Genomic DNA, 26257 nt, shown 5'->3' with positions numbered 1-26257 from the left:
CTACACTGACAAACCAGACCAGGCGTTGTTGCAGTAGAAGAAGGATGATTGCATTTTCACTTCAACTTTGCAGCATGAAATATCTCTGAGCTATTAAATGATTGCAACGTGATTAGACTGTGGAGCGACAATCATGTGCATTTCCTTCCTTTGCTGTGTCTGACAAACGGCCGGAAGGGGCGAAGGGAAAAAGCATACACTGTGCAGTTTCGCGTGGTTATTGCAATTGGTTTTCAAAGGTGGGGACCGACACCGACTGCATTCAGCACCAGCACACACCCCTCAGCGCCGGTGATGCATCCCCGCGGCAAGGGCACGGACAACTCCTCGTTAGAGTCGTCTCGACTTTAGAATGGTGAAGAAATCTCTCAACGGCGGGGTTTACCCAGCTCAAGCCGGAGAGAAGAAGCACAAAGTCGGGTTTGTGGGTTTGGACCCCGGGGCTCCTGAATCCAGCAGGGATGGAGCGCTGCTGATTGCGGGTTCGGAAAGCACCAAGCGGAGCAGCATCCTCTGCAGACCGAGATCCAGCATCTCCGCCGGGAGACCCAGACCATCGAAGAAAAATGCCAGCTATAGGAAACTACAGAATTTCCTCTATAATGCGCTGGAAAGACCGCGGGGATGGGCGTTCATCTACCACGCTTATGTGTAAGTCATGTTTCGGCATGTCGTTGGTGAAGCATGTTGATTCTGTCTGTGGCCTTTTACTTTGAGGGGTACACCGATGCTCCTGTGCCATGGTATTTGGGGCGGGGGGAATGTTATGGAGTTTTTCGGGTTGTATTTCTTTCTTCATTGATGGTAACGTTGATGGCGCAGTAAGGGGTTAAACGTTGTCATGCTGCCAAGCATAGCCTGATCATAGGCGAGGTGTCAGTTCACCTGCATAACTCCTGCTGTAACTCTTCATAATAATGCAACTCATGCTTATTTCACAGTGATGGGTTCATTATGAAAGCTGTTCATGGTCTCGATCGTGTTTGACTGGAGGCCACCCAAATTTCGCGTGTGTCCACACATGACACACTATTGTTTGAGTTACCATATGTTGCGGCAGCATTATGTTTCAGCACCGCGGGCTGTGGACAGCTCCGCGCCACGTCAGTACTTTCACTAATTAACGTCGCAGTCCAGCTCTGCACAGGGATGTGGGCTCTACATTCAGCCTACTGTGCGTCTGTGCAGGCTGAGGGAGTGTTCTGGATACTACAGACAGTCTGTGAGCTTCTCGTAGCTACAACGTAATGCTTTGCTGTTTGTGTTTTGGGTTAGTGAGACCTGGTTTGAACACGAGACATTGCCTGCCAAAGGGTTAATGTCGAGTGGTGCCATCCCAGGTCATAAAGGTTGGTGATCTGTGACCTGTGATGAGTGGTCAGCTCTGTGGTAAATGACGGCAACAACCTTTTGGGAAAAGCCTTCCTTATTTTCTTACACATTAAAGGGACAATCCATAAATAGTAGTAGTGTATATTCACAGAGATGGGTGCTCACATGAAACACATGACATAAAAAGAAAACACTGGTCAGCCTGTGCAGCAGAGGTACAGATACTTGCATCCTACATTTCCCATAATGCAACCAGTAGTATTTTTTAGTTAGACCCTTCCAGCTTCATAATCACCCACTCTTTCAAACTTCATTCATCCAGAAAAGGAAAGTAATCCATTACTATTATTCGTCACGAACCACAGAAGACATCATGTAACTGTTTGCACGAGCTATGCCACGCTTCGTATGACTTGTAAACTGATCTGTATGTGTAAAATCAATGATGTTCTCTCATACATTTATTTCACAGCAGTTTTATACACTCTGTTAAGATGAAAGATACAATATGTGTGACTACAAATGTATGATCTATTCTCCAAATAAAAAGGGTGGTAAATTGTGGTTGGCACTTCCCCCTCCAGTCACGCCTGAATCCTTCAGATTCAGTGATACTGCGTGACTGGTAGTGAGGAGTTGAAATGGCCACGGCATTAAGGAATTCACTGTGCACAGCATATCGACTCCCCTGAGACGGCTGAATGCCCAGAAGTAGGCCTGTGCTATAATGTGAAACCGCACACAAACATACACACACACACACACACACACACACACACACACACACACACACATACACTCACACAGGGCCTCTGGGTGCTTTTTAAATATTAACTGAATACTATAGCAGCCAGTTAAAACCTCAGTTTTCTCAATTTACTTAGCTTTCTTTCTTTTTTGACCACTGTCACTCTTAGGAGGTGGTGCTAGTGTCATGGCTGAATCTAGTGCAGGAGGCAGGGATGTTTTATGCAGGATAATATAGTATTTGGAGCCACACTACACTATAAGCAACCTAGTTAGAACAGTGTCAGTAGCATGTGTGCTGCCAAAAACCATAATCCTCTCAGAGGCAAGTTGTAAATTAGTCAACCCCAACCCAGTACAAAGATATTTGTTTGGAGAAAGGAGCCAGCCCACATGACCACCATCATGAAAGCCACCTACAGTTCCAGAAAATGTCAAATTCATACAAAAGAGCATCTGCACCCAGTAACCCACAAACTCTATGCTGTGCTCTATACATTATTCATGCTCTTCACACTTCATTTAATCTCCCAACTCTTTTTACTTCCAGCCAGCTGATTTATAAAACTATCATATGCTGACTTCAGTTAAATTTTTTCCCTCTTTGATTTTTTCCTCATCTTTGCTTCAAAAGACAGCATCAGGCAAACAAAAAGACACAGAGCATTGCAGAATTTGCTTAGCTATTTTATTCTTGACGGCTATGTTCATGAAATGTTAGGCAGGCGTTTTGTTCCTTGGTCTCGTTTGTAATGCATGTGTGAATGATCGATATTTGGAACATGAGTACCTATATCCAGAGTGCTCTGCCTCCACGCCTCTCTCACACTGTTTTTCTCCCTCTATCTATCCAGCTGTCCAAGGCCAATCTCTGTCAGTGGTCCAACATCAGTTAAAGGGGAGAGAGACACAGTGATCCACAGTCAAGGCTACACCTGTAAATCTTCGGCATCTTGATTTAAAAAGCAGAATTTTTATAAGAGAGAGAAAAATCAGTGAAAATTTGAGGGGAAAAAAGGACTGGCATCAGATATCTGTTTCAAAACATTCACAGGATCTACCCAAGCCATGACATTTTCCTGCCCTGATACAATGCTCCAGGCGCTGATATCTTTAGTGATTTGGCTCCAACAGGAGCTTCATTACTGTGTGTTCTCTTGCAGGAAGCACCAGCTGTGCAGGAAACTTGAAAGACCTCTGCAGTTGTAAAAGAATGACAAAATGTGTCAGTTCCGCACCTAAAGTGGAACAAAAGACTGCACTGAATAAGACTGCACGGAGAGGAGAGCAAAACAAAGCATTCGGCAAGTGATCAATCAAAGGGAAACAAACTAAATTTTCTGTTAAACTTTCTCAAAGTGATTCAGAGGGATTGAGGACGTGTTCTAGTTATTCATTATTCTGCTGAGCTGGCCACCTGAAGACAAACTGGGGAAGAAAGAAGGTGAAGTACAGTAGTAGACAGATGCTGGCTGCCAAGCTGCTGAGGTGTGATGGAGTGGTCTCTTTTTTGGAGGGGGTTGGTGTGCTCTGAGGTGGCAGTGGAAGACTTGAGTGTGGATACTGAGTCCTGCACTTGGGAGATGATTAGGGATGGATTGGGTGACATTGCTGGATGATAAGAGGCCACAGCTGTTAGGATTATTTAAAATTTATGGGGCACTCCAGAAATGTTGCACATGAAGGTCCGTTTACTCATCATGAACAGTACTTCAGCCTGTGAAAACAGTTGTATGATGTCGTCTGTGGTGCTGAATAAGCTTTCTAAAGTATGGGAAAATTGTGAATGAAAGTCTGGTTAATATCTAGTTTCGAATATAGAGATTTATAACTTTTGACTGAAAGCAAAAGTGCAAAACTGGTAGTGTGTAGTTTGAAAGACCTGGGCATTTACCAGACAGTGCAGATCTAATGCAATGTGTACTATTGGTTGTAGTATCCAGTGGTTTTGTAATTTGACTCATATTAGGGATTAGAAAGTCACAATATCTCAGTCTCTACTGTTCGATTATGCTATTATTTTATTAATCTGCCACTTCTTTATGAAAACATTGGTGTAATACCACTTTAAGAATGGTTTGCCGTGTGCTGTTGACACAAGAGCTCCCACATACCTCCTTGACTGAATTAGTGTCAGTATGCTGTGAATTCATTTCAGGGCCAAATGTACACAGTAAAACTACCTTTTACACTGTCATTTAAAAGATTATAGCACACACTGTTTTTCTACAAAAATGGCTATAATCAATATCCTAATAGAATAATTCATGTGTATATTTTAGACTATTATTATATATTAGTTCCGTTCAGCTCTGAGCTTTATATTGTATTCATTGATTTGATTTTACAGCTCACCATTAGACAGCTATGTTTCACTATTGTAACATTGTTTTGCTTTGTTTTCTGGTGAAGAAGCTCAGATAACCCTAATATATGCTACCTATTTAACACCAGACAGCAAAAAGACAGACTTAGGCAGCTGGTGGTGATTATACATCAAGTTTGTGTTTACAGCTTGTTTACTGAGCCTCTGAGTGGCCAAAAAGTCAGTGTTTATAGTTTTATAAAAGACCAGTGTACTTAATGAACTTCTCTGCTGTGTGTTGGCCAACGTATCTTTCAAAAAGACGTTCCTTTCTTTTATATTGGCCTAGTTTGAATTTGTCTTAGTTATGACTCTCGTAATTTTGATGATACTGTCCACTCTAGAAAAGTTAACTCCTCTGTTCCTCTGTAGGGTTATGCTTCATTTTCTCTTTAAAGCATTTTTAGTGAAGTTTTTCCTTTTCTGAAGCAACAGTATGTGGTATAAGACTACAAATAATCAACTATTTTCATAATGAATTTTTGACTTCATTACCTGGCTTCAGTTGCGTTGTATACAACTTTATTTACTGTTTTCATTGGCAGATTCCCCCAAAGCTACAATAACCATTATTTTACAGTGCAGGCTTGTCATGTTTCTATTGTTCTTCTAGTTGGTTATTTATTTGCAGAATACTCTTTACTGTTCAGGTTCATTGTGAAATACACAATGGCTGCTTTGCATCCACAGCAAAGTAACCCTGTGGCTCATAAGGAGCACAATGACAGCAGGTAGCCACTCACGCTGCGTCACCAATGTTTTTATTTACACAAGATTAGATCTCCATCATTACTGAGTGGACGCTGCAGTGTTGGCACATGATCTTCACAGGCACAGTTAGCTTAGTGAAAATCCTTTCCTCCTGATTTCTTCTCCTCGGGTTCGTCGCAGTCTAAATTTAGCTTGATGAGTACGTCTGGGTAGGCAATGTTGTGCTGAGCGGGGCAAATCAATGTCTCTTTATCTGCAGCTCAGGAGGAAATGCAGGCTTCTCTTCTTCCAACAACGGCCCCCTCAAACTGATTGATCAATAGTCACGTTCCCACTGATGTCGTCTGGACCTTACTGGCAACAAGTGCATATGTGTGTGTATGTGTGTGTGCGCCTGTGGCTGTTTATCGACTGCAAAAGCAAGTGTGATTTTTACTAAAGGTGGGGTTTTATTGAGGACAATTCAGGTGTAGAATAGAGCTTTATGGTCACTGGTAATTGTGTGTGTAGGATGGTGTATGTTATATGTAAATACCAGATGCATCAGAACATTAGTTGAAAGGTCTACAAACTACTGGGTCAATGAACTACTACTTCTACTGTGTCAGTTCACTCTCACTGCTCTCTTTAGTGTTGTTTTCAGCAGTAGCAGAAAGCTCTTTTATCTACCAAAAAAGTGGCCAAAAAGTGTAAGACTGTGCAGGTTTACTAACTGAAATGTTGCATCAGTTATTTAAAAGAATCAATAATTTAGCACAATTGTAAAGTTTGTGTAGGCTAATACCCAAAAATGTGTTTTGCTTATTGTTACTTCAGTTGGATGTTTGCCTTCACTGTACAGAGTGATGTTAAGTTTGACTGTTTTCACACTCATCTGCTGAGGAGGAAAGTTCCTCCGTGCTCAATGACAGTGTGAGTTAAAGGTTTGGATCTGCGAGCAGGATTTATGACGTAACTAGTTTGGAGCTAATCCTGGTCCAGTTGTCAACTTATACAAGTGCAATGTGGAAACTTGAAGCCTCTGGTGCACAAACGCTGATTATAGACTTTACAGTGAGGTAGAAGACATGTTGTGTCCAGCAGCTAAACATTTCAAATGAAAAATATTCTCATATTCACTGATTCTGGGCATATTAATGAAGACAAAATTATTATTCAATATAAAGGATTTTATATACACCCTAAAACATGCCTGGCTCTTTAATTTGCTGCTATAGCCCCATGCTACACGCACATGCTATTGTGGCCAACATGTTTGAGAGCTTTGTAATGTACATGTAATCACCCTTATATGTCTCTTGTATGTATATATCTACCTAGACTTTCTCATAACCATAAACTAGTGTGTGTGTGTGTGTGTGTGTGTGTGTGTGTGTGTGTGTGTGTGTGTGTGTCCACAGATAATACTGTATGATGGAGAGGTATAAATCTTTAGAAGCTTCACCATGCTGGCAGTATAAGGATGGATGGGCGAGAAGCTGAGGAACCTAATTGTCTGACTGCTTTAGGAGGCAGGTTCTGTCCCCCTCTTCTATCAGTGAGCATCCTCATTAGTAGGCACTGATGAGCTTGGCAAGGTCGAGCCAGGAAAGTTGCATAAACTGATGTCCAATTAGACTTGCAGCCAGTCAGCTTCCTTCCTCCAAAACATTTAATTCAATTGGTTACGTTCATTTAAATAATAAATGAGATGAGATGACCATTACTGTAATTTCAGAAGAAATAGGAGCCTGGTATTATGTTGGTGTTACATGAAGATATTCCCTCTTCAGTACATCATTGTGTACATCTATTTTTGTGCCGTCTCTGTCTCTATTTTTTAAATTTTGCAAGTGAAATATGATTGTGAACTCTGACCAGAAATCATACTTCTGACTGAGTTTCTAGGGTACAACATTTTTTTGTGTCTTTACATTGTAAAATGACAAGTCAATGTGACATGTCAAAGTGATGTGACAAAGATGTGAAGAGTCTGACTCAGTGACTGACTGACCTGAAAGGAAGGGTTCACAAAAAGTCTGTCTTAAAACATCAGTCAGATACCCAAATAATCACTGAAACTGACTAGAAAGTGGATATCTGACATATTTACAGTCTTTTTAGCATCACATTCCCTCTTTGTGTTTCCCTGTTGAGCTGTATTGGAAGTATAGCAACAAAAAGAAGGACTTTGGCATTAAAACGACTGTAACATTGAAACATATCTACTTGATTTGGCTCATTTGGATGGCTGAAGCTTCATATTAGCTTCACATCAACTTTTAAACACAATTTTGCACAGAAGCAGGACTGTATGGAGTTTGTCCCTCATCACTTATACTGAAAGCACATTTGAAGGGGATCTTTTAATAGCCAGTATGAACAGGAAGAATGATTACAGTGAGGAAAACCTCTTTCAGTGTTTACATCAACACCTGACTGAGGACTGAGGGAAGAACTGTGAACGTATTCTAAAATAAAAAGACAGGAATATGACACATCTCAGGATGGTGAGGACATAAAAGGAGGGACCAACTGCAAATTCAATCAGATAAAAAAGAGAAAGAACATCTCTTTGCTGTGTTTCTGGATTTGGAAGAAGCAGGTGTCTAAATGGGTATAATTTCATTCCCTTAGAGCATCAGAAATCTGCTCAAAGCCTGTTTCATATATAAATTAAATTTACCACAATGATAAAGTCTGCAAACATCATTTGCACCTTTGCTCTTGCAGGACTCAGGGCATCAAATGGATGCTAAAAGGAGGAAGGATGGAGTTCACCCTTTTGCCATTGCTGGTATATATAGATGATGTACTTGTACAGGATGTACACGATGAAAAATTAAAAAAAGGAAAAGAAAAGAAAGCCATGGTTAGAATAATATTTACTGTATAAAACTACAAAAGAACTGTGTGACTGTAACTTAACATATCATAGAACATACATACATAGATCTAACCTAAATCTCACTCACAAGCTGCAGACTAAAGGCAGAATGTAATAAAAGCTTTATTCAATGCATGAAGAGCTCACTTTTACCAAACAAGGCTTGACTGCTGTAGCCATCAATGATGTATGAAATGCCAAAAACACACATACAGTATACTTCAGAAGTTACAGAAAATGACCTCTATGTAACCTAACAGTTACAAAGTGCTTTTTCTAAAGCACTTCTATACATATATATATATATATATATATATATATATATATATATAGTATGGCACATGTAAAGTATATATATAATATATAGTGTATTCATATATATATACTTTACATGTGCCATACCAATAAAGCTTATTATTATTATCATTATTATTATTATTATTATTAGTAGTAGTAGTGTTATTAGTATTCACATTATTGTTATTATCATTATTATTATTATTATTTTTAAAAATAAATAGATGGGGTATGATGAGGAATATCATAAAGAACTAATTAATCTCTGCCACTTCATTCCGATTGACTGACAGCCGGTGGCCTCTGCTGGGACTCAAACTAAAACTGCAGCAGCAGAAAAAGTAGGATTTAAAGTTTAAATCAATTATTAATAAATTAAACTTGCTCTGTATTGACAAAAAACAAAACAGCAGGAAAATACACGTTTTTAATTTAAAAACAGTGAAGAAACAGGATGTATTAATGAGGAAATGTGGTCCACTCTAGTCTCACTGTTATGGGAGGATGCAGACAATGAAGCCTAATGAAATAATAGCTTAAGCACTAAGGTTAGCTCATGTCATGTAAAATATTTAATGCTGCACAGCTACATCTGCGCTACATGTACTCAGGGAGTAATGAATTCAGCCTTTGGTTTCTACATTCTGAACTGATCATTGTCAGGACAATTTCATATTGAACCAGGAAGGTCACCCGCTAGACTAAATCACTGTCTACATATTGAAGTTCTGAGAAGCTTTTGCCAAGAGATAAGACAACTAAGCAGCATATGGAAAGATCTGATCTGGAGCATACAGTCATAGTAAGAGCTATTAATAAGGTAAAGCAACTGTTTCAACATAAAGTGTATCATCATCAAAGTCAGAGGAGTCAGTGGTGGTGTAGATATTTGAAATGGCTGCACTCAGGTATTAGCTATATCTCATAGGATGGAGAGGTTCTGAATGTTGCTTATCTAGTATTTCATTATATATAAGTTGATATGTATATATGATATAAGGTAAAAGTAAAGTAAAAGATGGGGTCCTATGTGGTTCAGCCCTCCTGTAGGCAACAACTGGTTTCTGTTCATCCCTATTTCATAGCACAAGGGATAATTATCTCACTCTGGACAATATCATCTTTAATTTAGCGTGAGCTTTCAAGTGTAACATCTGATCTTGTGCTCAGGAGATGCTCAGATCTCTATTATGATTAATGTTGGACATGTCTGCATCTTTTTAAAATCATGCATTATCCCAGTATTGGGTTTCGCTAGGTACTCTCCATTAGCTCTGCGTTGGATTCCTTCCAGAAGATCTTTTCTAAAGAAAGTCCCTGAGGTCGAGTCCTGCCGTGCCTCTTCCTCTTCAAATCGCGTGCTACCCTCCATCCAATGAAGTGCTCGCCTGATGGTCTCAGTCTGTTTTATGGAGGTGTGGCTGTAGATTTGATTTACTTCCAAACCTCTTCAGTGTCAAAATCATATTATCATGACATCTAATTCATCCAAATGAGTAATTTGAGAGTGATCAGATCAGATTTTCTTGTGTATCAGGAGATGTTTGATCATGAGTTGCACCCCTTGTCATATAATCACGTCTTACACTAACTTTCATCCCATGTTGATAAAATAAACAGATCAAACATCCCTTATTACTTCTGTAGTAGGCAGGTAATGTGGCTCAGGCTGTAAAGAGGAGGTTGAGAGGTTTTTTGTCTCTCCGGTGAAGAACCACTTAGTGACACAGTAAATACACTCTGTATAATCACTTCTGGCACACAGAAGTAGGTTGATGTCAGCTGATGTTACCCCACATTCCTCACTCATAAGTTATTTAATTTCCCTCATACTTGTGTGCAAACACATCTGCAGAAGGTCACTTGTGGTTTTGTTGTGTGAAATATTAACATGACCGAATTAGATTTACTTTCCCCATTTTAACATACTCGCCTGTTCAGTTCTCCTCTCATGCTATTTATTTCTCATTTTCTCACCAATTTACCCATTTACATTTACTACTAACTGAGCTGCTGCTGCTGTTCATGCAGTTTGGCTAGATTCCACTAATAAAGGCACCGTCCACAGTCTGCAGCTCTAATTATTCATTCAGTCCCCAACTGGACCTGCTTAAACTTTAGAAATTGATTAGCAGATTGGTCTTTATGGTGTAATATAATATAGCAGCCATCAACACATCTGAATGTTGAATCTATTTTCTTTGGGGCTACTTTCTACTGAAGAAACAACACTAATAATACTGTTTGACAGCTAGTTTGCTGTTTATCCAGATTGATTAGCACAAACAAGATGTCCATTTACCTTCATTATATTGGGGTGACAGCACCTGTTTCAGAGGTGAAGGTCTTGAAGCCTCAGTTCGTGCAAACATGCATGGCTAGACACCACTAGGCATATGTCAGAAAATATGTTTTTTTTTCTTAATTAGGTGAACTGACCCTTTAAGACAAAGTTCAGTACTTTTTCTAATAGAAGTTACTATCTCATGAGAATATTAAGGCGTCAGCTTGGTGTTTGGTGGATTGATTGGTGTATGCTTGATTCACCTTATGTACAAATGTGAATGTTGTGTCTTATATTAATGTGGATGCAAGCAGACTTTATGCCACAGACATCACAGATGCTATATGTTCATGTATTTCTATAGTCTGGGTTTATGAAAGAAGCAAATCGTTTCAATAAATATGTTGTTCTCTCTACCTAACACAGGTTTCAACACGTTTAACAGTGACAAAAAGTGTCAAAGAAAAAGCAATAACTGGTTTTACCCTCTCTTCCAGATTCCTGTTGGTCTTCTCCTGTCTCATACTCTCGGTCTTCGCCACCATCAGAGAGTTTAGAAATAGCTCAGAGAGTGCCTTGTACATCCTGGTAGGTATCATATTATTTGCTGTAACCCTTCACTCCATGTACAGTACATTCATGTCACTGGGTTAAGTCAAGCATTTCGTTTGGTCCCCCAGGAAATTGTGACCATCGTGGTGTTTGGAGTGGAGTACATTGTAAGGATATGGGCTGCCGGCTGCTGCTGTCGATACCGAGGATGGAGAGGGAGGCTGAAATTTGCCAGAAAGCCTTTCTGTATCATAGGTGAGAAAACAAGGTCTGCTGGCTGTCATTTCTCTCCTTTGCTCTGTCAGAACAACATAACACTGACACGTTACAGTGCCACCCTATTTTCCAGGATTTCTCCATTCCTGCATCTCTCAAGGATATGATTGTCATCTTTGTTATGCTTTCATGTGATTCTCAGAATATTATTTGTCTTGAGGTTAAGCTCAAGAGAAGATGAAACTTAATTCGCAAGACTGGAAACCAAAGTGAAAATTTGACACCTCACAGTAAAGTGTTGTTGATTCAGTCTGACATGCTATCTCTGGCTTTCATCTGCTACTTCCATGATTGTGTTTTCTTCCTCTTTCCAGACATCATGGTGCTGATTGCCTCAGTATCCGTACTGGCGGCTGGCTCTCAGGGCAATGTTTTTGCCACCTCGGCCATCAGGAGTCTGAGGTTCCTGCAGATCCTCCGCATGCTGCGTATGGACCGCCGTGGAGGCACCTGGAAGCTGCTCGGATCTGTAGTTTATGCCCATAGCAAGGTGAACGTTTGTGATAAGATGTTGGGTATGTTAAGTATAAAACCATATTTGATGTGCACCAGAGTCCTATTAACCATGCTAACTTTGTTTTTATCTAGTGTGAAAACCACTTTAACATGGCTTCATGAAAAGAAGTCTTCACAAGTCACCTACCTAACAGGACTCATGATATTGAACCTTAATCTAATAGTCCATATTCCTATCATATCTGTGTAATTCAACTAGAGTATGCCTAATTTATGGTTGTGATCAGGCAACTAAAGCATTTGGTTAAGCTTATAAAATATATCTGTCATAGTTCAATAAAAGAACAGAATAACTTTCTGGCCCTGAACCCCCCATACCCAGTGTCAAAGGCTTTACCATACTTTATTATAACTTCCTGCATTGGCACTGAATGTTGGCACCGGACATAAACTGTGTGCTGCAGAATCATCCAATAGAAATGTCATATGGAGAGTTGGCTGCTTCTGGAAAAGCAATAAAGAGTTAAATTGTGTATTTGTGCAGCAAAATCACTTATTTTAGGCCCTGTTGTCTGAATGGATAAAGCAAATTTGAATAATGCTGTCACCTGCATCTGTGCTAATTTTAATATTGTTTATCCAACAAGATTATCAGGTACACAAATAGAGTCTCTGTCAATAAAAGACTTACAGTGAAAATGAAAAATGTGTATGGAAGGAAACATCTTCACGTGGGTCAGAGTTTAAGCTAAAAGTGAAGCTGCCCTTTAATTTCCACTGTGCTGCTTCAGTGAAACACTGTTTCCACTTGTGTCTCCTCCAAACTCTTCTGTCACAGTGAGGAAACATATTTCTCTCTGTTTTATTTGAAAACGCTTTGTAATAGAATTACTTCCTTGCGCTAATAAGCTGTGGAAAATGTGTGTCAGTGTTTCTATGTGTGATGTGGTGAGGGGAGAGGGGGCGAGTGGGTAGCATGTGTGGAGCCGAGGGAAATAAAGACGTTTATGAAATACTTTGTTTGCCACAGAGGGCACGCGACTCACATGAGCATGTCCAATATTATTACATTTTTGCCAATTCGTAAAGGTTACATCAGCACTTTGCGAGGCCTCCGTGATGATACGTTATTACTTTAGACTCCCTGATGCTTATTGCATTGGTTTTCGCTGTAGGAGCTCATCACAGCGTGGTACATAGGCTTCCTGTGCCTCATCCTGGCGTCATTCCTGGTCTACTCTGTGGAAAAGGAGTCAAATGATGAGTTTGAGACCTATGCTGATGCTCTTTGGTGGGGACTGGTAAGACTAAACTAGCCATTTTTAAGTCACTTTAATGTCACTACTGCTTTAAGAAGTTGATTGTCACAATGTGATGTACAACATTTATATCCAATTTTCCTGCTTTTTACTTCACAACATATATGTGTACCGCATCGCTTAACTCAGGTCATGAATTTAGTTTATCCTTTCACCAGATCACTCTCACTACCATCGGCTATGGTGATAAGGTTCCCAAGACCTGGAATGGACGCTTGCTGGCTGCCACATTCAGTATGATCGGGGTGGCCTTCTTTGCACTTCCTGCTGTAAGTGTTAGTAGTCATCAGTGTTGTTGCCACAGCAGAGTGTAAAGTGCTGTTCTGCAAGATCTTCATTTGTGTTGATTTAGTCTCTATCCATCATGGTTTTCAGTGCTCAATGCTTCTGCCTTGCAACTCTAAGAAATGGTGCATCCAATTATGTGACAATCTCACCTCTCATGCTGCCTTCACAGTCCTTCTTTCATTTATTGCATGAGACCTCCTAGTCTTTGAATATTTAGAGGAACTGATGAAAAAGCTTTTATGAACTGCATATACCTTGTTTGATCATTGGTCTGCCCATGGGAGAAGTACATTCATGCTAATTTACAGCGTTTTAGCATCTCAGCCTGCAACTTTTCTGTTTTGGTTCAGTCTCACTGCTTTCTTCAACCCTGCTTCCAGTCAAAGTATGAATTACTTTTCAGCAAATAAGCTCTGATAAACCAAATGTACAGCCAGCTCAACACCAAATGGCAAACAGGCAACGTTAGCCACTAGCTGGTGAACATGGTGGAACATTTAGGTGCTAAAGAGAAAGATGTTCCCCTCAAGAGTTGGTGTAGTCCAAACCAGAAGCAAAAGCAGACTAAATATCAGACTCATATTTAGTGAGTGGACAGAAACATGACTCCAAATGAATAATAATGTTGTTCCATGTTTGATGAATATGTAAATCTGCTGGTTCACATATCACAATTTAATCTTTATAGGGTGATAATATGTCAGTGTTGTGTTTATAACTTGTTCTGCTGCCCCAAGTGGCCAAAAAAATCTGTTAATGCTCCTTTAAAATGTATGATAGTGATATTGTTTTTAAATTAATAAACCAGTGAAGAATCAAAATGAAGTATAGATGATGGAAAGTCGCTCAGTGAAAAAGTAGAGCTGTAATAGTACATTTTCAGTTATCACATAAGAAAACACTCAAATGGCTGCTATGAAAAATGTTGATTTTGGAAAACATTTTGTTGTACTTAATGTAATATTATACGTATCAACCACCCAATACGGTTCCATTTTTTTCACTCAGAAAAGCAAGTGCTCTGAGTGAGCCATTCTGTACATTGCATTTATCATCTCTGGTACTTAGACTGTTGCAGTAAGCTAAAAGCTTCCTCTGAATCCTCAAAGACTCTGCTCTTTGTTCCCTTTACATTCATTCAGAAAGCTTTCATCCTGTGACGCTGTAATTCCAGTCACTGATGTATTTGTCACTTGCAGCTAAATGTTCAGCTTTTCACCTGCGATTTGAAGGAGCCAGACTCAGCTTTGAGTAAGCAGCTATCACACACAAAAAGCTGTGGACTCTGCTGTATCAGCGCTCAGTATACAGAAAACACTCACTACTTTTGTCACATTGATTTCTAATATGTGTGGAGGAAATCAGCATTTTCTCTCACATTTCTATTACCTTGAGGCTTTGCAGATGTGAAAATCTGTGATATTGCTTTGCTGGATTTGTTCTGTGTTGGAGGAGACTGCTTGCAAGCTTGCTATTTTTGCAAGCCCATCTTGTGGCCAGTAGAGATCATTAAAGGTCACTAATCACTGTGTGGGCTCTTTCTGTCACTCCGAACCTGTACAGGGAATCCTGGGTTCTGGCTTTGCTCTGAAAGTCCAAGAGCAGCACAGGCAGAAACATTTTGAAAAACGACGTAATCCTGCAGCAAGCCTCATCCAGGTACCTGTCTAAGGAACTCTGTATGATAACAACACTGTGACCATATATTTATAACATGGAGATAATCTCCTGACAGAAAGCTTAAATGACTTTTTTATTTCTCCATCCAGGCTGCTTGGAGGTTTTATGCTACCAACCTTTCCCGTACAGATTTGGTATCTACTTGGGATTTTTATGAGCAGACTGTAGCCATTCCAATGTACAGGTAAGACATCAACCTGGATGAATAATGCTGTACTTTATGCAGCAGTTTCAGTAAATACAGCTGTTTTCCCATATCACATTCTGCCATCTTCCTTGAAACTGGGTGACCGAGTTGAAAACTGAGCCTACAGAATATCCTCATCTAATTGTTGTATCAGGTACTACTGTCTGTTGTGAGGTATTACACACTGCTGTGACTTTTCTCTTTCTTGCTTTAATAAGGTTCATTTTGCAGTGGATAAGGCTGGTCTCTTGGCAATGACACCCGAACCCTATTCAAATGCTGCCAGTTGCTACTTTGTAAAATTAACCTCTTATTTCACTGTCCAGCTGTGTGATTCAGCAAATAAACTACCTTGCTTGACTCTTGCTACGCACAATTCTGCCATTTTCTCCTCTGAGAGAAGGAGATTGCTGCTTGTCTGTTCTATTTGGTAATTAAGTCATATTCACTTTGATTCCAGTAGTAATTCAACTTGAAAAGGTGATGACCAACAGAAAAGACAACTGCCAAACTAAATAGAATTAACGTTAAAGTGCCCGAAGGCGAGCACCAACCTTTGAGCACTGGGATGCTGGAACCATCTTGACAGAATGACAACATGCTCTTTGTCTTCTCCTAGACTCATTCCACCTCTGAATCAGCTGGACCTTCTGAGGAATCTGAAGGGCAAGTCATTCAGGTATAAACATGACACCAAAAGTGACAAAGCATGATCTCATGATGATGATGTTGATGATGACGATGCAGATAAGGATGATTGTTGCAGTGGTGATGGTAATGATGTTTAAAGAGTGAAGCAATCATCTCAAAATAGAAAATTAAAAAAACAAGAACAATGCCAATGTTGAAGGCAGCGCAAGGTTTGTTCTGACTTATTCACTATATTCCAGAGACAGTGACTTCAAGTGTGAATAAAATTAAGAATAGCCTTGTAAAACAATAATTACTTTTGAACAAATTCAACTCTATTGGCTTCAGTGCCACTGTTGGTTTCATTTTAAAGAGTATTTAACTGTGAATCCACCTTTAAAATGACTTTATAGCACTATCAGTTGATACGAGTCACATTCTATAGCTCTAGTGTTCATTTATACAGAAATGATCTTTTCCACAGTTGCATTGTGGGAAATGTAGGCTTCAGACAGGTCTCTCTTGTTCTGATGCATTGATTTCGATACTGTTTTACAAAAGTTGCAACAATGTTCTAGTTCTTCTAAATCGGTGGAGTACTCTTTCAACACCACACTGAAAACTAGTCTGGTTGAAAGTTTACTTCCTGTTTCAAGTTTGCTTTTTTGCACAAACCCAGCTGTGATGTCACTGTGTACTGACACACCCTGAAGTACACCTCTACATCACTGCAGCAAGGTGAAAAGTTAAACCACACTGGAGGTTAGACAAAATAACATTTCCAGGGGGGTGCTAAGTTACTCTTAACATATTTTTTCCTCAACTTTTGTTTAAATTTTGACTTTTCAATACTAGAGCATGTACCATCCAGCAGCTTGACTAGTTTTTCTCTCGACTCTTAAGCCCCCATTTGTTTGACAAGTTGTCCTCATTGCAAACCATCTCAATCTTGCATGCGTGACAATATTGATGATGAGAGGTAGTTAATTTCTGTCTTTTTTCTACTCATAGGAAGGAGTCGCAAACCGAAACCTCTCCCAGGTCTGTGATCTGATTGGTTTTTGTCTCTCTTCACCTCCCTTTGGCTTCTATTCAACTCTGCTCTTAGCTGCTGCTGAGGCACTCTTCTTGGGGGAGTGTGTGCACAGTATATCTTTGTGTGTATGTGTGTGTGTGTGTGTGTGTGTGTGTGTGTGTGTGTGTGTGTGTGTGTGTGTGTGTGTTTTGGGTTACTGGAAGTCCTTGTATGTGTCAGACATGGATGTTTAAGTGCCTCCTTCAAGAACGGTCATGCTGCATTTGCATACTTGGTGCTCAAAGATCAGCTCACTTTGGCCTCACTCCCAACTGGCAGCTTTATTAAATATTCACCAATAAGCTGTTCTTTGACACTCTGCCCAGCATCGCCTCAGGAAAAAAGTGATTTTGAACACTTTATAAGCCTTGCTTGACTTCTATCACACTGTTTTTGACAAAAGAAACAAATGCAATTATTGATAATGTTGTGACACTTTATCATGACTTTGTCCTTTATAAGCCATTTGCATATTATCTGCACATCTGTTGAAAAGTCAAGAATAAAATAAAATGTCAAAGACACAGCTACTGAAGTGTTCATAGCTGATTGACTAACAGATCGCAAATGAATTATAAATTATAGTTGCAATAAAGTGTTACTTGCATCACAGGAGGGCACACACTGCTGATTTTGTCACTTTATCCACTGCTATTTTATCTTTTTTGTGTCTCCTCTACTGCCCACCACTCCAGTAATGAAAATGCACACAAAGACAGACTTTGCGGGTGCTGTCCAAGAAATATTAGGTACAGTTGTTGCACAGATACTAACAACTGCACTGCAAGTCTGTGTGTCACCTTTCATTCCTACTTCTGTTCCTCTCCCTTTTGAAACAAAAGTAAAGCTAGAGGAATCATGGAATAAGGACATTTTTGATCATATTTGACTTAGTGAGTGATGAAATCTGACTTTGATTATTTTAGTTCACTTTTTATATTGTAGTGCAGCATTGTCAGTGATGTCTACAGGAAAAAGCTGCTTAAAATACACACGGAAGATAATCTGCCCACACCTTCTATCCTTTTCACTGAGAAAACACAGATATACATCTTTGTTTACCGCCCTGTCACAGTTGATTTATGGTTTCTTTTAGTAATGTCTTTATGCAGTTGATTTGCTTGCTGCCTTTTTTTTTGCCTAATCTGCGCATATGAACTTCTGTTCAGCAGGCAAGGTGCATATTGCTGATGATCTAAGTGCGTTTCCTTTGACCAATTTCCATGTATCAGGTGGAGCATAAAGTATGATGGTGAATTTTATTTGCATGATTTGTGTTCACTTTTTGCATAGCGTGAGAGCACAGATCTTCCTTTTGAGACATGCAGTGTCACTTTGCTTCCCATGCATGCTTGCTTGTAGCTTCCCGCTGCTTGCCTGACCCACTGAATGCTCTACTATGTTCGTATGTGGACATGGCTCCTTCTGCTGTAGGACATTGCCCATTTTGAGTTTCTGCTGAGGTAAGATTTATTATCACACCAATGCTGAATTCTAATTTCCCAAGATTACATCTAAAACAACAAAGCAGTAGGATAAAGACCTGAAGTTACAGATAGTTCATTACTTATACTTTGACTGATGCCATAAAAACAGTTTTACTTGTTAAAATTCTCTTCTTATGGCTTGCTCTCTCTAGTCGGAAGGCCAGTCTGAAGGACAAAGTGTTCCCCAGTCCTTCCAAGGCTCCCATGGCCAAAGGGAGGGTCCAGTCTCCTGGGGCAGAGGACGGGGCAGAGGGGAGCCCCAGCAAGACCTGGAACTTTACTGACAAGAACAGAGGACCAAAGCACACCTTCAAAGTCCGGGGCGCCGCCTCACGCCAAAACTCAGAAGGTGAGGGGACTTCACACAGTACAGAACATCTGTCCAGATTCACAATGAGTGTTAAAATACACACAAACACACACTTTTAAGGGACAGTGCTATTTAATGCTAAAATCCTTTTTTCTCTATTAATGTATTCTTATTAAAGCGGACAGTCTCTGAGAAAGACACTGAAACTCTGCAGTAAACTATTATAATTTTAAATAAGTTAGCAGTTGATTAATCTAATATTATCTGCTGCTGTTTGGTAACTCTAATCTAATTTACAGTATTTAATGGACTAGTTCAATATCTTGGGATAAAAGCTTATTTGCTTTTTGGTTGTGAGTTAGATGAGATAATTGATACAATATATAGGTTACAGCCAGCAGTCAGTTAGCTTATCTTAGCATAAAGCCTGGAAACATAGGCTGGCTGGTCAAAGGCAAAAAATACATCCACCAGCATCTGTAAAGCTGCTATAATTAAGATGTTTCATCTCGTCATTATCATTGTGACAGCACTAACATGCTGAAGTTTAGTGTGCTCACCATCTTGGCTTGACATGTTAGCATTTCCTAATTACAACTATACACAAGCTACTGCTGAAGCTGAGGAGGGTGCCACAGATTTGCAGGTATTTGGTCATAAAATATATTAAACAAATGACATTTTTGACCTGATGATGGAACTAAATGAAAGAACACTAAAGTAATCACAGTTACTAAAGTCATCAGGATACTACTGGAAACCAAAAAAGTCTGGACAAAATTTGTAGCAGTTGCCCTCAGTTTTCAGTCTTTATACTAAGCAAAGCAAAAGGGCCGCTGGCTGTAGCTTCATATCATAAAAACAATGAATGAAAATGAAATTTCATTGATGGTCTAATGTCAGTTGTCATATAACTGTGGTCAGAAAGAAGTGTCAATATCAGAAGTTGACATTGAGATTTTATAAAAGTCAAATATGAAGTTTTTAGCAAGCCAATATATTGATCTAATCTCGACTCAGTGGCAACATTAAGTCAAACAATCTAACAATTAGTTGGCATTCAGATTATAAGTCATTCACAGAGTATTAACAAAACTGTGTACAGTAGCTTAATTGACTAATAAGCTAATTGATGACATTGGATCTTTCCTCAGTTATGAATTCAGTTGATGTGAAAGGGTGTACACTAGAGCTCTGTGTGGCTTTGTGCCACCCCAAGGTCAACAACTCGTCAGCTGTGTGTTTTAAGAAGGACGGTGCTGATGCCACATAATAAATTGGAATCAAGCCCTTTATACGATGCAGTCATTGTGCAGGTGCAGTAATTGCCATGCAGGTAATGTTAATACATACGTAGTTTCTCATGCATGTATTCAAACAGTTGAGGAAGACAGCTAGATTTTCTCAACATACTTGAAGCCAACATTTCAACATTCAGCTGGGGAGACAGAGGACGGTTGGTTTGGATTTTGGTGTCCAGCCATCATTGATTGCTGGAAAGTCCAACTGCATCCATATATCATCCAGGCCACTGTATCATTATCTAGAAATATACTTCTCTCCTTCACCATTTCTTTGCCTTTTTGTTAAACAATTTAAATCAATCTCTCATTAGTTGTTTTTCTTCTTCCGCTTCATGGCATGTTAAAGTGCTGATTGAAATGCAGGACGAAGACTCTGGACTGAAGAGTTCTCCAGGTTAGACAAGTCACCATGACATGTCTTTAGTTAAGATTGTAATATACTCTGTAATGTCTAGCTGTATATTTGACCATATATTTTTATATAAAGTTTATTAATATATGCTGTTGGTAAGTGTAAACGTAAGAGAAGAGAGACCAGACCTTTCAAACATGAACCAGAAACCATTCAGTGGACTCCACAAGTTCCCATGTTTGGAATTGATTTGTCTGCCATTGTCACCCTGCTAGGATCCATAACAAATCTTTTTCCATGTCTCTCCTCTCTCTTTTTGCAGCAATTGAAGGTTTAATAAGTAAGACATTGGGATATTTTGTTGGTTGGCTTCTATGGGGGATTATAAAGAAAGACAAGTCAGCTTCACCGGTCTGGAAAACATGCATGCTGAAATCTGCTGAGATTTGTTCACTTGACATGAACCCCTTTTTATTTTGATTTTTTTCTCATACAAGTTTTTCCCCAATACTGACAGAAGGCTCTGAAGCATGGTTATAACTGACAACAAGCATGTACTGTAACAATGTAACTATCCCTTAGGATTGTATGAACTCCACACAATTATAAGCACTAGTTGGTATGAATGGTAGGCAGTTAACAGTGGGTTCAAGTCAAGTGGTGACAAGATGATACAAAATTGACCCAGAGACAAAATGTCCAAAAACCCTGCTTTATGTTGCATGAAGAGACCTCACTTTCCCTACCAGATTCTCACTTCATTTCTGATCAACAGTGATTAGGCCTAGACACCTTTGCCTGTATGCTTCAAAATCCTTAGACCAGCCTTTTGGCTAACTAAACATGTTAGTTAAGATACTAATCTAGACTGCAATTGGTGGTGGGAAGAGAGTACTTGTCATTAAAGGTTTCAATAAAGCTTTATCCCATCAGCACTATCCTTCAATTCTGCACCAAGTCTATTTTTCTGTTGTTCCACTAAGCCCGCTCACTATGCTCACAAACTGGCTAACTGGCTTGAAACCAATGTTTGGTAATTGAATTTTGCACCTTCAAAGCTAAAAGCAACAGGTCTGCTTTGCTTCTGCTGTTGACGCTGGTTGTGTGGAGGCCAATGAAATATTCTTAAAGAGTGTCCTTGTCTTTGCTTTGTAGAAGCGAGCCTACCAGGAGAAGAAATTGGAGATGATAAGAGTTGCCACTGTGAGTTTCTCACTCAAGAATTACCACCAGGCTTGAAGGTTGCAATAAGGACAATTTGGTAAGGGTGCAACCTTTGGTTCTGAAAAGATTATTTCACCCATGGAGACTATAGAAACTATAACAGGAAACTATAGTTTATGTTTATAACTTTTTCTTTACCATGTGATTGTAAAAGCTCTGATTGCATTTAAAAGACCATTTCAATTAATTCTACTTCTATCAGTTTTGGCCATATTCCTATTATGAAAAATAACATTGTACTCACAAGTCACATTCAAAGATATGGTAAGATGTGGTGCCACATGGTGCTAAAAAAATGATGGGGCAGGATTTCCTATCTTTATGCACATGGAGCACAATAGCCTAGCCGCAATTTGTGCCTCTTGTGTATTAGGTTAGCTAAATTACACAGTGCTTATTATATCTGAGTCACAGAGTTAAGGATCCATGTCTCTAAAAGATGGATAAACTTATTAAAGGGAATATTAAAATATTGTTACAGTTATTAACCAAACTGTACACTGTGCATATGTTTACAAACTGAATAGCTCATTCAACTGACCCGTTGTTCTTAACTTTGTTGTGTATGCAGTCTTCCTATGCAATGAAAGATTATTAGCAACAAATTGGGGGCACTTACCTTTCCCTTAATTTTTTCAGCCATCAAGGGATGGAGTTTCTTCAGTTGTCATGGAGCTATATATGACCAGCTGTTATCACATATTACTTAGGTCACATGATGACAACTGAGAAACTCGATTTGCTGATGAATGACTAAGAGATGTGGTGGAAAGCACCAAACTGGACCCTATTTCCCATCTTTTTATGTCTAAGTGGGACAGCAATTTTTGTGGCTGCCATCTATAGCTCTCTCACTCGATACTGGATATGTTTCAAAAATTGTTGACCCCATTAATCACTTAGACACTAAATGATGGGAAAATAGGGTTCAGGTTGAAAAAATGGCAGTTTCCCTTTAAGAATGGTTTGTCAAGCTTTGAAAGTAACACCCAAGTTAATGAAGTACCCTTTTAGAAGGACATCTGTTTTTTGCATCTACAGTTACATTGCTATATTAAGCCTTTTTCACAGAATATATTTTTTTGACATGTCACAGTAAGAAAAGCACAGGTGTAAAAAAATATAATTAATGATGACTCAACTCCTTGTAGCTGCTTCAGTTTCAAGGTGTTGCCACTGTTACCGCTGACTCACTGTCATACTGTCATGACTTACTGGGACATTTGAATAAAATGATAATGTAAATAATAGTATCTGTGCTTGTCAAAGTCCAAATATCTACTGTGAGTAAGGCCTGTTCATTCTACTGTGTTCCATATGTAAAAATGATGTGTCTTCCCTCAGCATCATGAAGTTTATGGTGTCTAAGAGGAGGTTCAAAGAGAGCTTGCGGCCTTATGATGTCATGGATGTGATTGAGCAGTACTCTGCAGGTCACCTGGACATGCTGTCTCGAATTAAGAACCTGCAATCCAGGCAAGTGCACATCCACTATGCTATTTATTTAAACTAGTTCAAATATGAGCCAAACTCATTTCCAGGTTGTTTCAGATTGAATAACCTGTGCAGCTGCTGAAGTACTTTCACCAACAGCAGCTGATCTCTGACCCTAAATCTCACCATGAAGGATACATGGAAGCATTGTCATTGAGTTATTTCCATGACTGAAATTCAGATGAATCAGTCAAGTTAGTTCAGTAGAATGTTAAAATGTAATATACTATAGTAGCAGGGATGTGATTTGATATAGTATTAGGGGTGTTACTGGATACACACATGTTGTGATACGTCATTAATTTGCCTGTTTCATTTTCCAGCAACATACATGTGTTGTATCTTAGATCTATTTCATATATGTGACCTTTATCAAATGACAATTCACTCCTTTCGCCTCTGAATCCGCCAAAAATTCATTTTAGATATCACACATATTGTATAATTCACATTGTTCTCTTTATCAGCTTTACCTCCTGCAAATTAGCTCCTAACATTTCAATCCCTTAATGGACTAACATGTAGAATAAATATATTCCAACGGTGAAATACATACACTTCCATCCACGACGCAAGTCAGACTCACTGTATGTCTGGTGTGTGTGGAATATATTGAAAATTGTTCTCCATAGCTAATGTGATTCCCACGTTGCTTCATTTTGCATTGCACTCATATCGTCTCTGTGTACCTTGCCAGGATAGATATGATTGTGGGGCCCCCTCCCCCATCAACACCTCGTCATAAGAAGTCCACTGAAGGTCCTAGGTTAGGTTAATAGACTGCACCTGTAGAATGACCATTTTACCAGCATTATGTTCCTTGTACCATAGTCCAAATATTGAAGAAGTAACATGCAACCTTATTATTTTGATTGATGGAACCCCTTTTGAGCTCAAGCCGCTTGACCTGTCTCATTCAGCTAGATAATACATGGAGAAACACAGTAATGTTAAAGATTTAATATCAAAATGGTCTGGCAATGTGTGCAACATTTTCAGGGTGTTGTGCACTTAATTTAGCTCTTATGTCACATTATATCAGCTGCTGTCAACAAAAGGACCAACAGCTTGTTCGCTGAATGTTAATGAGCATTGTCATACGGCCTCCCTCAACAGGGGTTTGACAGTGCTAGATGCTTGCTCTCATACAGGAGAGACAGAGGGAGAGCTCCCCCAGTAGGATGCAATGGAAATGAAGCATGAAGCATAACAAAAGCATGCCAAGTGATGCATTTTGGCCCGAAACAAAATGTCCCTTCTCCTAACACATTGTTTCGGTAAAGACATGCATGTGTCCACACCATCCACCTGTACATCCGCAATTAATATTTCCTCAAGAAATACTCACTTTCATATTGGATAGTGATAGGCCATCATTCAGTCATTCATCCATTTGTAGCTTGGGAGGTATCATCAACATAAATGCTTTTGCTATGTTATTTCCATGTAAATGTAATGGCCTCATTCATTTTTAAAGGTGCCCTGCGGAGTTTTCTAGTAAATGAAAAAGTTATATTGATTATTCAGTAGTACTGACTAAATTGCCCTGTGTGCATCGTTATTGTCACACAGTTGTGTATAAAGCATTTTCTTCTTCATAAAACATTGTTAAAGCCAACTTTTATTGAAAGTTTGAAACCTGCATTGTTTATACGTGTTTACTTTCTGTCTGTCTTCTACTTCTTTGCCTTTTGGTTGGCATTGATGCATATCTTGGCAGGTTACATGTGGAGTAGTGTGAAACAGTTGGTAGGACTGTGTATCACATCACATGAGTGCATCTGGGCAAGACAAAAAAAGGGTGAACCACTCATTGAAAAGCTGTTTCATAGCTCTGCTAGAGGTCAAAAACTCCACAGGTTACCTTTAAGTTTAAGAAACCTTTGTAGCAGAGCAGAGTGTTTTTTAAAATCTCAGATGTTACCTTTCTCAAATGTTAGAGTTGACCAGATAGTTGGTAAAGGTCCTAAAGCTGAGGGAGAGGCTGTGGAGGACCAGAGCATGATGGGACGTCTGGTCAAAGTAGAAAAACAGGTAGGAATGTTTCTCCCACTCAATTATGATTTGTAAAGGTCCTACAAGTTGGTTTCTACTGAGACCAAAATTATTTCCTGATGTATTTTCACACAGTCCTCACTTGTGTGCTTTTTTTTCTCCCTGCAGGTGGTCTGTATGGACAGGAAACTTGATTTCCTGGTAAATGTGTATATCCAGCGTATGGGCATCCCTCGCTCTGAAACTGAGGCCTTTTTCAACTCCAAAGAACCGTATCCAGCCCCGCCTTACCACAGCCCAGAGGAGAGCAAGGAGGAGAAGGAGGGAAAAGAGGAGGTGAAGGAAGAAAAGGAGGTGAAGACATGCTCAGCTGCAGATGTCCTGTGCTCTGATGCATCTATGGAAAAGAAGGATCCTTTATTGGGTCGGTCTGTGGCGAGATCAGTGGGTACTCCCTCTGGCAGCAACAGTCGCCCCTCTACCTCCTGGCAGCACCAGCTGCAGCACCCCCTCAGCCAACCTGCCTGGAACAGCAGCGTGGCCAATACCCCTTCACCTGTTGGTGGCAGCGGCGACCATTCGCCCACCCTATTCCGCCTTCCGCCTCCGCCTGCTCCGGTTCACGAGCGGTCCTCCTCAGGTCCGGGCGGCAGCGGCCGAGAGAGCGGTTCCCACAGCAGGAGGCGCCAGAGGAGGCAGAGGTGTCAGCAGGATGCCACCGCCGTGGAGAGCGACACGTCTCTCTCCATCCCGTCTGTTGACCATGAAGAGCTGGAGCGCTCCTTCAGCGGCTTTAGCATCTCCCAGGCCAAGGAGGACTTCTTTGGGCCTTCTTTCTTTACAGGGTCAGGAGGGGGAGGTGGAGCAGGGACTGAAGCTGGAGGTGGACATTCACTCTGTGCCAGGGTTAGACCCTTCATAGCAGAGGGCGAATCAGACACAGACTCTGACCTTTATGCTCCCTCACCTCTGTCCTTCACTGGAGAGGTCTCATGTGGAGAGAGGGGATGGCCAGGACTGAAGTAG

The 26257-nt window shown here is 39.9% G+C and overlaps 1 protein-coding gene across 3 annotated transcripts; it reads left to right on the top strand.

Moving 5' to 3' along the window:
* Positions 1-352: 352 nt before the first annotated feature.
* Positions 353-26257, top strand: LOC128357112 (potassium voltage-gated channel subfamily KQT member 2-like). Of its 3 annotated transcripts, none has more exons than XM_053317353.1 (18): positions 353-651; positions 11100-11190; positions 11283-11409; positions 11745-11920; positions 13062-13187; positions 13364-13474; positions 15057-15152; positions 15263-15357; positions 15980-16039; positions 17002-17031; positions 18705-18901; positions 20513-20560; positions 20841-20858; positions 21674-21779; positions 23087-23218; positions 23934-24002; positions 25177-25270; positions 25400-26257. In XM_053317353.1, exons 1-18 carry the CDS (start codon positions 353-355, stop codon positions 26255-26257), a joined length of 2733 nt encoding a protein of 910 aa, XP_053173328.1. The 3 variants fall into 3 exon arrangements, with proteins under 3 accessions (XP_053173328.1, XP_053173329.1, XP_053173327.1); XM_053317354.1 differs by lacking the exon at positions 23934-24002 and adding an exon at positions 17761-17814; XM_053317352.1 differs by lacking the exons at positions 20513-20560; positions 20841-20858 and adding an exon at positions 17761-17814.

Source organism: Scomber japonicus, chromosome 4, assembly GCF_027409825.1.
Source record: "Scomber japonicus isolate fScoJap1 chromosome 4, fScoJap1.pri, whole genome shotgun sequence".
Taxonomy (NCBI): domain Eukaryota; kingdom Metazoa; phylum Chordata; class Actinopteri; order Scombriformes; family Scombridae; genus Scomber; species Scomber japonicus.
The sequence above is the reverse complement of the archived record's forward strand: the minus strand, read 5'-3'. Positions and strand labels throughout refer to the sequence as shown.